At 39.6% G+C, this 12,585-nt stretch overlaps 1 protein-coding gene across 9 annotated transcripts in view; it reads left to right on the forward strand.

Annotated features, from left to right (window-relative positions):
• Positions 1-8,496, forward strand: part of LOC127030419 (sodium channel protein type 3 subunit alpha) — a 126,467-nt gene extending 117,971 nt beyond the window's left edge. For all 9 annotated transcript variants that reach the window (XM_050916879.1, XM_050916872.1, XM_050916871.1 and 6 more), the window contains 3 exons: positions 1,214-1,318; positions 3,315-3,585; positions 4,573-8,496. In XM_050916879.1, coding sequence (XP_050772836.1) covers positions 1,214-1,318; positions 3,315-3,585; positions 4,573-5,762 — 1,566 coding nt within the window. In that variant the 3' untranslated portion in view covers positions 5,763-8,496. The remainder of the gene's footprint in view (positions 1-1,213; positions 1,319-3,314; positions 3,586-4,572) is intronic.
• The last annotated feature ends 4,089 nt before the right edge of the window (positions 8,497-12,585 follow it).

Consider the following 12,585-nt stretch of genomic DNA (forward strand, 5'->3'; position numbering starts at 1 on the left):
CCCTATAAAACTGGGACATCTGGTCACCCTAGTTGAGGATGTGAAGAAGATCTCTAACCAACAAAGCTATGCTGGCAGAAGTCCTTTGTACAGACTCAGTTACACCAGCAAAACTGAACTTTTACTGGAGTAACTTGTTTCACGTCAGGGCACTAGTTTTGCCATACCAGTATAAAGCACAGCTTTACTGGTATAGGTGCATCACACTAGAAGCACTTTGCTGGTATAGATTACAGTATTCTTATACAAGTAAAGCACTCCTAGTATAGACAAACCCTTAAAATGGATAGGGGCTCTAGTTTGTTTGGATTTTTTTTTAATTAATGTCTTCGTATGACAGAATCCATCGTGAACCCCCTCAGTATCACTCCATTTTGCTTGTTTCTTAAACTAACTGTATGGACTATGATCTCAATGGTGACCTGCATCCACGCTATGTTTGGAACAGTTCAGGAATGAGGCAGAGGATGGTTCAAAGGTGGTTTTGTGCCACCATTAAGCTCCCCAGTCCTGGAGCCAGCCAGGAAAAGGCTAGTGCTGTGGTTCTCAAACTTTCATACTTGTGACCCCTTTTACACAGCAAGCCTCTGAGTGAAACCCCTTTTATAAATTAAAAACATTTTAAAAATATTTAACATTATTATAAATGCTGAAGGCGAAGTGGGGCTTGGGTGTGGAGGCTGACAGCTCACAACCCCCCATGTAATAACCTCGTGACCCCCTGAGGGGTTGTAACCCCTAGTTTGAGAACTTCTGGGCTACTGCTTGGCACAAATTAGAACTACCTCAGAGAGGCCCTAATTTATACCTGGCTCACTGTCACCTGAAGAATCATTCTGGCAGTCTGAGACTGTGAGGGCACAGAAGTGCCCTAGCCATGCCCCTTTCCTGCAGAAACATGCTCAGTGTCAGGGACTGGGAACAGGTAAGAGCAGAAACTGCTGTGGTGGTCTTATGTTACTGGGGAGTAGGGAGAGATGGTTTTGCAAACACTGGAGAAATCCTCCAACTACCAGTGGAAGCGATCAATGGGATATACTTTGTGCTGACAGAGCTGTGCAATAACACTTGTATGATACCTGAAAATTGCCCTTTTAGTATATAAATCAAATGTAAACTCAAATGTCCATCACTAAATTATATGGTGACATACAATAGTTAGAGGTTACATCTGTAAACATGGTTGTAACCAGTTTTGATTTCATTTCCTTACTTTGGAGGTCAAGACATATTTATGACAGAAGAACAGAAGAAATACTACAATGCAATGAAAAAACTGGGGTCCAAGAAACCACAAAAACCTATACCTAGGCCAGCGGTAAGAGTCCCTTTATTTTCACGCCTCCTGCATTAAATACCCATATGAAAGTCGTGGCCCAAGCCTCTGCCCTGATGCTTACTCCTTTTAGTGGCTTCTCCCTTCTCCTCACATGGGTTGGGTCCTGGTTTCTTTTTCTGACACCTAGTGCCTCCACCCAAAGTGATGCCGCATTGTGTCTCAGACTCAAGGGGTGCAGTCCCATGGGAAAATGAATAATGCTACTAACAGACAAGGAGTATAAAACCCAGTGCACAAGAAACAATATATAACAACTCAAAGTTCAGCAAAGGAATGACGCACCCAAAAATAACAGAGTAACAAAGGGGGACAAAAGGATTAGGGTTAACTAGTAAGTACTAAACATTAACAAATTAACTAATTTCCTACCTCACAACACTCCCAACTCTTCCCATCCTCCAGCTCCCGCCCTAGCACTTCCCATGTAGATGGTATGCTGAGGAGGAGTCCGGAGATGAGTGCTGCAGTGCTGTGAATGTTAGCCAGCTTAAACCTGGGTGGGGCAGAGTCTTCTCCTGGCTGCTACCAACCTCACTGGCTTCCTGGTGTTGGCTGTCTCTCAGTAGCCACTGCTGGGCTGGATCTCTGCCACTCTGGACACTGGTTTCCACAGAGCCTGAATGGCCTGATCCATGCAACTTTCCCACAGCAGTTCAAAGATTCCCTTTGTGGGGAGAGGGAGTTAATCAGTCACTCTGTGAGCTGTTCTGCTTCTCTCTCTGAGTCTTGCAACTCTCAAGCTCAAAACTGAAACTAAAGCTAGTCTACTCTCTGGACACGTCTCAGGAGCTGGCAAACTCCAAATGGGGATTACAGCTGTAAGTACAATATATATGTGGTAGAGGGAACCAGTTTTTTCTATTGTTTTCATTAAAGGAGCAGAATTTTCTCCTTGCCACTATTTTTTTGAGAGTTAGCTTACTTGAATAATTAGGGCTGTTCTCATATTTTTTTTAAGAATATATATGTTGGACATATGAAATGGAGGATTCCCTAGATACCTGTGCTAAGTTTCATGATGCACTACATAATTTAGCTGAGTCCCAGGGCAGCTGCAGTCAATTCTGGCTGCTTATTGCTTTTGCTAACCTGGAGGGAGAGGGGATCTTTCCTAACCTTGACTTCCTGGTCTTCTCACTCCAGAAGACCTTTTCAGGAAATGGGGATGCACTGGCCCTTACTGGGAGTTCCATAAAGACTGCAATAAGGGAGAGTGATGGTGGCAACTTGGTGGGCTTTGAAGACAAAGACAGAGGGGAGCAGACCCTAGTTACCCCAGACCTCAAAGACAACTAAGGAGGGCCTGTCAGGAATTGTGGGAAGAGATGAAACTGTGTTCATAGAGGTTCAATTTCCACAAGGCTAAATCTTTGTGTGAGCTACCTGATGTGGTGAACCAGATGCTGTATTGTTTGATGAACTGTTCCACTCAACTCCTACAACTTTTGGAAAACAATACTTCTTGCAGAAGCTATCCACTACAGCAAATTAAATAATAGTCGAACTGGAAGGATGTATATAGACATCCAACTAAGTAATGCATAACACAGGATGATGGAACCAGTAAGTAAGGGATATAACCTTAACCATCCAACTAAGTCAGTGAGCACAATCAGTGAAGGGCAGTTATGCAAAACAGAGGCTGGGGGATAACATTTCCTGTTCCTGGAGCACAGACTGGTGAAAAAGGTGGCCTTTGACTTGACTAATCTTTATTCCTCACAGCATTGTCATCAACCCTCCAGCCAATAGTGATTCCCTACTTGCTCACCTCTGACAGCTTGTTCAGCCACAAGTCAGAAGGGGGGAAAAGGATAAGTTACCCTCTGGGTTGTGAAGATGGATCAGTTTACCAACACCTGTTCTACAAAACTAATTCCTGTCAAGCTACAGTGAACTGCTCTCCCTGAATTTGCAATTTGTAAAGAAAAACATATTTTCAAACTATAAATAGTTTTTGGTTTTGTTTTTGCAGAACAAATTCCAAGGCATGGTCTTTGATTTTGTAACAAAACAAGTATTTGACATCAGCATCATGATTCTTATCTGCCTTAACATGGTCACCATGATGATAGAAACAGATGACCAGAGTGATGAGATGGAAACTATTTTACATAGGATAAACCTGGTATTCATTGTCCTTTTCACTGGAGAATGTGTCCTGAAATTGATTTCACTCCGTTATTACTACTTCACCATAGGCTGGAACATTTTTGATTTTGTGGTTGTCATTCTCTCCATTGTGGGTAAGAACAGTTCACTTTCATGAAGGGGCTATGTGAGCAGAAAGTGAACATTTCCTTTAATGATTTTATGATGCTTTGTATATGGCTTTGTCATTTGTCATGGCCTGCAATTCAGTTTAGATATCAATTCTTCAGTTTTCATTTTTATAGTACAATGTGCATAAAATGATGCATATAAGAGCATTTTTGCCAATCTGATTTGGTTTATTTTAATTTGAAATGTCAGAATCTGTATTCATGAGCAAAACTGAGGAGTATGTGAACAGGGAGGGATTTTTTTAATCATCATGTAGGCTAAATATTTAGAGTTCAGTTAGCTAAAAGGCAGTAAATCTCTCAGAATCCTAGAGCCCAGGCTGCAGCCTGAGCCGAACATCTACACCTCAATTAGACAGCCCCTTAGTCTGAGTCAGCTGGCACGGGCCAGCAGTGGGTGTCTAATTGCAGGGTAGACATACCCATAGAGACTTTATGGCACACTCTGCAGAGCCTGAGGTACAAATTCCAACAACTTGCATGAGCACCCTACTTTTCATCTAATTATTACTGTTTGGTATAAAAGGCTTGTAGGAGACTGAGTTGCAAGAACTAATGCACTCAGAGAAATTCCTGTTTCTAGGCTTCCTTATGAGTTGATGCAAAGTTTAGATAGGAACAAGCTACCTTTTCTGTAAGCAACCCTCTTTCTCTAACTCATTTCCCTTTTCCTGTTGGTTATCTTTACTTGATATAATCTGTACAGAAGGAAACCACAGTGTCACAGCCTCCAATGTAACATTTTCACAATTAAATAAAACAGTCCATGTGACACTAATGCTATTATCTTCTTTTCAGTAAAGTTTGATATTAACTTTCAGCATTTAAAATGAACTTACTGTTCTAATTTTTTCTGACAGCAATAAATATTTCCACAAATAATGAGTTAATTTACTTTAAAAGCTGCTATTGTATTATTTACTTTACAATGTGATTTTTTTGTTTTAACAGGTATGTTTCTAGCTAAGGTGATTGAAAAATATTTTGTGTCCCCCACCTTGTTCAGAGTTATTCGACTCGCCAGAATCGGCCGAATCCTACGTCTCATTAAGGGTGCTAAAGGGATTCGTACTTTGCTTTTTGCTTTGATGATGTCTCTTCCTGCTTTGTTTAACATTGGTCTCCTGCTTTTTCTGGTCATGTTTATCTATGCTATATTTGGAATGTCCAACTTTGCCTATGTTAAGAGGGAAGCTGGGATTGATGACATGTTCAACTTTGAAACTTTTGGCAACAGCATGATCTGCCTATTTCAAATTACCACGTCAGCTGGTTGGGATGGTTTGTTAGCACCAATTCTTAACAGTGGAGAACCAGACTGTGACCCTTATGAAGATCACCCAGGAAGCTCGGTTAAAGGAGACTGTGGTAACCCTTCAGTTGGGATTTTCTTTTTTGTCAGTTATATTATCATCTCATTTCTAGTTGTAGTAAACATGTATATTGCTGTTATTTTGGAGAACTTCAGTGTTGCTACAGAAGAAAGTGCCGAGCCCTTGAGTGAGGACGACTTTGAGATGTTCTATGAGGTTTGGGAAAAGTTTGATCCAGATGCAACCCAGTTCATAGAATACAGTAAACTGTCTGATTTTGCAGCTTCACTGGATCCTCCTCTTCTTATAGCAAAACCAAACAAAGTTCAGCTTATTGCAATGGATCTTCCCATGGTAAGTGGTGACAGAATTCACTGCCTTGACATCTTGTTTGCTTTTACAAAGCGTGTTTTGGGGGAAAGTGATGAGATGGATGCACTTCGAATACAGATGGAAGACCGGTTTATGGCAGCCAATCCTTCTAAAGTCTCCTATGAGCCAATTACAACTACATTAAAAAGAAAACAAGAGGAGGTATCTGCTACTGTTATTCAGCATGCTTACAGATGTTACATTTTAAAGCAAAAAGTTAAAAAAGTCTCCTGTATATATAACAAAGATAAAACCCAAGGGGATGGCCTACCTGTCAAAGATACGATTATTGATAAACTCAATGAAAACTCCACTCCAGAAAAAACATATGAGAGCTCCTCTACAACCTCCCCACCTTCCTATGATAGTGTTACAAAGCCAGACAAAGAGAAATATGAAGAAGATAAAGTAGAAAAAGACTATAAAGGTAAAAATGTTAGGGAAAGTAAAAAATAAAAAACTAAGAATTCTGTTTGTGTGACAAATTGTTTACAGCCTTTGAAAGATGTATTTGTGTCAACAGGACTCCTGAAGGAGGTTTATGCCAAACTGACAGCTTTTACATATATATATGTATATACATATCATACATATATATATATATATACACACACACACTCTGACGGTCAGTGCCTATAACAAGACAGTGATCTCTTGTCATCAACCTGTGACTCTGTAAAACAGGGTAACAACCTTGACAAGAGGTTACTGTTTTCATTACAGCTGACACTGCTGAAGAGGAGACATACAGTAGCTACAGTCTGTAGGGACCATGAAAGGCGTGCAAAGCTATAATTTTTGTGGGTTTTAACATACTGCAAAATATCTAGTACAGTAACTGTATCCACTGTTTGTAATTCAGCTGCCACATTTGCCATATTTTTACAAAATTGGTTTTGGTGAATTTATTGTTTTTTTTAATTCACAGGTTGTTTACTATTATATGTGACTATTTTTGTAAATGGGTTTTATGTTGGGGAAAAGGGTTCGAGGACCAAGTGTTCTGCTCTCTAATTCTCTATAATGTACAGACAGCAGTGATTTGCATGAAGGCATGCTGCACTTATAGATCACGCATGGAAAAAAATGACATCAGACAAAGTAACAGAGTTTTAATTACTTCCACATTTCAGGGTGGCTCTAAAATATGAGGTGTTTTAACTATTTGTGTTGTTGCATCCAGACAAATCTTTATGTGCCTGCAAAGTCTCCTGTAATTTACAAGAATTTAGAAATGGATTATTTTTATGCAAGTTGTTAAATATCAAGAAGTGCAAACTTCATCTCAAGTTCCAGTCACATAGTCTTTGTTTTTGTTAAATGTTCCACAGGAAAAAAATATCGTATGGAATCTGCCCTTGAAAAGTGACTTCATCAAAACAAGTCACTTGTTTAGAAATTCTACTTTATCCTGAGGTATTGTTTTGAATGTTCTTCTCTCAGTTAGACTGACATCTAATAGGTCAAAAAAATGCCCTCTGTTATGTAAATACTTATTTTACACTGTTGTGCATATTTGAACATACAAATAAGTGGTCATACCACAGTACTTTGTATCAAATAAGTGCCGCAGTATATTTAGTTTGCAAGCTTTCAACAGGTAATCTCTTGTATTCTGTACCATTATAGATCGTTTGGAGGGTATCACTGATGCATGTTAATATTGCCTTTGCTGCTGTATTTCGCTCCGTCTACTGTTCAGAGTTCTTCACTGTAGGAAGCCATATGTCAGTGGTAAAGTGAATTAAATTGTTCAACCAGACCTCATTCCTGCATATCATTAAGCAATAGTTTGCAGTTATTTACCAGCTTCTTTAGTTTTGCATTTTAAATGGTTACTATTTGGTGTAAAGCCAGACTGTATAGGGCCTACTACAAACTGTTTAACCTGTTGAAAATGTGGTTAGCATATATAAATAATGTAAAAATAAATCATATTACTTGGCAGCATTTTTGTACATAAGAAAACTGTCATCAGCTTCATGTAATTGTTTCTTAAGTTATTTTCCACAGTCACTTGTTTATTTTCTATCCATGATAATTTTCAATGGAAAACTTCACAATGAAAGAAATAAAGAAAATAGTGAGTATGTGTAGGCTACTTTGTTTTAATATTGCAAACATTTCAATGTGAAATATTTTGTGTAAAACTGGAAACCAAGTTTATTTGGTTCCAAATAGTTATAACTAGTAAGTGGAAGTGATGGGGGGATGTTTGAATTTCTAGCACTGCTTGCATCAGAAGTTTTGAGATAGTATTATTGTTCATGGAATCCTTGCTATTTTTCCAGTGTTTGTTTACATAGATCAGGGGTTGGCAATCTGAGGCACATGAGCTGATTTTTAGAGGCACTCTGCTGCCAGCCAGCATGCCAGCCGCTAGCCCTGCTCAGCCTGATGCCTGCCTGGATGAACGGAAACCTCGGCAGCAGCAGGCTGAGTGGAGCTGGTGACCGAGACCCTGGCTGGCAGGAGCCAGTCGGAACCCCAAACCAGCAGCGGGTTGAACTGCTCAGCCCGCTGCCAGTCTGGGGTTCCGTCCACCGGCCCCAGTCAGCCCGCTGATGGTCTGGGATTCTGGCCACCAGTCTTCTGCCAGCCGGGGTCCTAGCCACCAGCCCCACTCAGCCCACAGCAGGTCTGGGGTTCCGGCCACTGGTCCTGTGCCAGCCGGGATCCTGGCCACCGGCTCCACTCAGCCTGCTGCCGCCGTGGAATATCAGCCGCCGGCCTCGATCGCCTTGCTGCACTATTATTTACTTTACATACAATAATAGTTTAGTTATATAATATAGACTTATAGAGACTTTCTGAAAATATTAAAATGCATTACTGGCATGCGAAACCTTAAATTACAGTGAATAAATGAAGACTTGGCACCCCACTTCTGAATGGTTGCTGACCCTGACATAGATTATACTTAATCTTTTTGATTCATGCTGCACTAGAACTCTTCTAAATACAATATGGGACCCACAAGATTTTCCAGGAATAAAACGGCACACGTGTATAATCTAGATCAGGACATTTTGTGTTTCATACACAAGCTAAAGTTAAAGGTAGACTCTTTTACTAAAGCTTTTGACTTGTAATGTGTTGGTGAACTGCATGCAGGAAATTGCTGTTACCATAAAGAACGTAAACTACATTATAATCGAGCCAAAAAATAAAGAATTCATTTTTTATTGTATTTACTTTCTTTGTCTCTGTGCTTTTATTGTTTAAAGAAAGAAAAGAGGGATTGATATTGACAAGGAATGCATCCACTTTCACACGCAGTAAAAATATTATGCATAAGTAGCAAGTCAAACAAGTGTATGTTTAAAGAAAGTTTAATACAGCGTTCACCATTAAATAAGTTACCCTCTATGGCTCCTACATCGCTGAAGCTCCGTGGACCTCCACTATTTGATAGCCAACAGATTTAACAGGGACAGCACAAAGCACCTACTTCACCACAGTCTTCTTTCTACCAAATGTCAAGTACCTATTTCAAAGTACGGAGGTGCTAAAATGGTTCAAAGATATATTTTTTTAATTGGCAAAATTACCTGTTTTTTCCCTAACTTCATTCATGGAGATGGCTGGACTGCTTTTGCTGAAACTTTAAAAAACCCAAAACAGCACAAGGAAGAGACCTAGGTTAGAAAATTTTAAGTTAAACAATTATGTTTGGCAAAGGTATAATCACCTGCCTACAATACACTTAGTACCCCGTCGATGTGGATGTGTCCATAATACCCTGCTTCTGGGATTATCTAATCAGTATAAACATACTTTGTATTTGTCTATACCTTATGCATTGATATGGAAATGATAGTGTAGAGTAGTAGGTTCTCTCTGCCAGCTAGAATGAGGCATAACGCAAGAGTGAAAATACAAATCCTGCAAGGTCGTCCCTAATTTGTTAAAATAAAAACAAATATTACCCTGCTTTATATCATATATAAGAAATCTCTACAGATAAGCTATAATTATCATTGTTTAAATGAAATGACTCACTGATTTTTTTTTCTTCTCACAAATAGGAATATAGAGGGTAGAGTTTGCTACTTGGTAGTGATGTTCCTACATTCCAGATCAAGTATTTTACGTATCTTTGGAAGTTTTTAATTTCTGGATGCTTCCCTCTTCTCCATTTATAGCCTTATTTCCAGAGAACAAATTCTGATGACAGCAAGACTAATGAACAGGCAAATGAAAGTACAATTTCACAATGATTTTAGTGTAACGGAACAAAGTCTGTAGTATAATCCTTAGGGTGGATCATTATAGATTGACAAAACTGAGATACAGAATAATCGTTAGCAGTTAACACATTCTTCTTTCTGCACTCTTAGCCACTATGAACTTGGAACTGGTGGGATCTCATCATCTGATCACCCAAAAAGGAGAAGGTGTTTATAAAGTCATAATCTATACTGCAGCAACCAAACACAGCAGAAGCAAAGATATCTAACCTACAATTTCTGGCAAAGTTTTAGGCATACAAATAAACTTTTATTTTACCAAGTTCCTCTAATGAGGCATCTTATAACCTTAGCTCAGAAGGCCTGATCTTGAACAGAAGAAGGATTTTAAACTATATAGTGAACTTCCTCCACTCCTGTAGGATTTCAAAAATGTAATGAATTTAGTACTCGTGAGAGAAGCCATCTAAAAATGTTCTCCTTATGCCTACAAGCCAGCAGCACCAAATGATCAAAGGCTTCAAAAGCTGCTGAGAGGTCATTAATAAATAATACCACCTAACTCATATAGCATTTTTACTATTGTGATGGATATCCTTACAGAAGGAGGTAACCTATCATCGTCACCATTTCTGTCCCATTCCCTAGCCTGATTCGAAAATTAGCACTGGCAGGTTGTTGTTAGTAGGCTCCAAGCAAAGTGCAGAAAGGTCAGTGATTTTCCTCATAAGTGGATATCAAGCCCTCATGTCTCTATTTAAGCCAAATATAATATGTCTGCGTGTCCAGAGATCACCTTGGAGAAGTCTGTGGTACTCTGGTTCATTAGAGGTGTTGTGTGGGTAACAGAAAGTTTTCCAATATGATGAGAATCAGCAATATCTGAGATGGCCTGGAGTGATAATTTTTCAAACAAACAAACAAACAACAGAATCCCTTTGGCATACAGCTGAGAGTAGAGAGAAGCAGCTAATTTGATTAATGATGTAGATCACATCTTTAGAAGGGAACGTCAGCCTTTCCTGCTGAGATATCAAATACTACTCAAAGATGGCATATAAAATAATCCAAGTGAGAAAATCATGATTTTTTTGGAACATAAGAGGGCCATATCTTGAAAGGGAGCTAGTAGGAACTAATCATATAAACAGAGCAAAAACTGACACCTTCTTTTCCTTTAGGACACCTTCTATCAAACATCATCAATCATCATTGTCCGGGAAAGACTTCAGGAAGGATTGGCCAAACCAAGAGACAAGTAATAACAGAATAGAGGAAATAAACTGCAAATGCATCTCAAGAACTTCAGATGGCACAAGATCAATAGACACATGGAAGTTCCTGTTTGTTGTTCCTCACCATGGAGGTGAGGAAGTTGCTAGAATAGACTGCTAGAATCACCCATCCTGGCCAACTCTGCATGAAAACATTTTGGACTTGTAAACTTGTTTTTCAAGTTGAGGATAGAATGGTTTGGACTTTTTCCTGATACCTTTGGAACACTAAGGAAAGCAAGTAATTCCTCTTAAATTTTCTGGAAGTTTGGACATATAATACCACTATAGGGAGAAAGAACAGGACATTGTAGAAAGCACCAGTCCGGTTTTTGAATGTTTAGAGGTAAATAGAATAAGGGACTATCCTTGAAAGGGAGAGTAAGACCTGCAAGCTCTCCCTTATATCCTCGGCAAATTAATGAAGGAACCTACTGGCTTAATGGTAATGGAAACTTGACCTCTGTCGGGACTGGTAAAAGACCTTGCTGGCGACCCTCCAAGAATATTTGACAGGCAAAGCCCACATGAATATACAAAAGGAATTCCTGCTCCAAAACCTGGAAGGAGATCTAAATTTTAAAGCCCTATTTCTTCAAATTCAGAAGCCAGAGGAATGAAAGTAATTTATAGAATGAAACTGACTTTTACGATTTCTTCAAAAGTTGCTTATGTGTAATTTTGGCTGGATGAGACCCTGTGGCTTGAACTGAGGGTTTTATAATTGTTAAGGGCTTTGGATCCTAAGGTCAGTAATGAACTGCATTTGATAAATATAAAGAGCAAGGGAGAATACTGCACTGAGACTTAGAGGGAAGACACCCTTAATGCACAGTGACATTTGAAATTATTTCATAAGGTAGTTTCAGATACTCTTCAGCACTCGGTTGCTCATACACAAAATTTGTGTAAAACAAAATTTGACAGGTGATTAATGCACAATGAAGCCCAATATGTTTTTAAAATCTTAACTGTAGATTGAAAAAAATATTGTGTATAACAACTATTACATATTTTCATATGGACTTTTATTATGGAAATTATCACTTATGCAAAGTAAAACTATGCCAATCAAAATACGAAATTATCGTGTATTGAGCCAAACCCTGAGAGGTCTGAGCTGTCCCGCATCCTACGAGGAGCGGATGCAGCCTGAGCAATACTGTCTGTGGAGTCCTCATGTTTCTACCATGATGAGACATCTGAAGGATGCTGTGTATGTGTTTCTGTAGGTACATCCAAACCCATTCCTTCTCCTTCCCTGCAAGTCAAACCTATTCCTTCTCACCCGCTTCCAGTGCTCTCTCTTACTTAACTGGGATTGGAGAGTCTGGACCAGGCCTCCTAGGTGCACAATAAATGAAAGCTGCTGAGCGAGGGGCAGAGGTTGTGGTGTTAGGGGGAGCCACACCTCCAGATCAGGGACACTGAAAGCCAGCCACAGCCCGGTGAGTAGCAGCCCAGGGGACCCCAAACATGATCCTTCTCACTGCCCTGCATGTATGTATATGAGGGCTAGCCATCCATACACAGAGCCAGCAAGCCATATGTACTCTTTCTCCTTTCCACTACCCCTCACACTCACAAAGACACTGCACCACAACCAGTCACACCTACAGGAAACCCAAGAAGCTGAGGACGGGGAAAAGACAGTGCTGGAGCTTCAGAGAGCAGCTGTGATTGAGGAACCAGCTCTACCATACAAATAATAACTGTCAAAGCAAACAATTCAAAGAACCCATCATCTGATAATCACCTGTTCAAACTGTTCAGCATATACTAATGAATATATTTGAAAAGATCAGGATTGATCCA

This window comes from Gopherus flavomarginatus, chromosome 10, assembly GCF_025201925.1.
Source record: "Gopherus flavomarginatus isolate rGopFla2 chromosome 10, rGopFla2.mat.asm, whole genome shotgun sequence".
Classification (NCBI taxonomy): domain Eukaryota; kingdom Metazoa; phylum Chordata; order Testudines; family Testudinidae; genus Gopherus; species Gopherus flavomarginatus.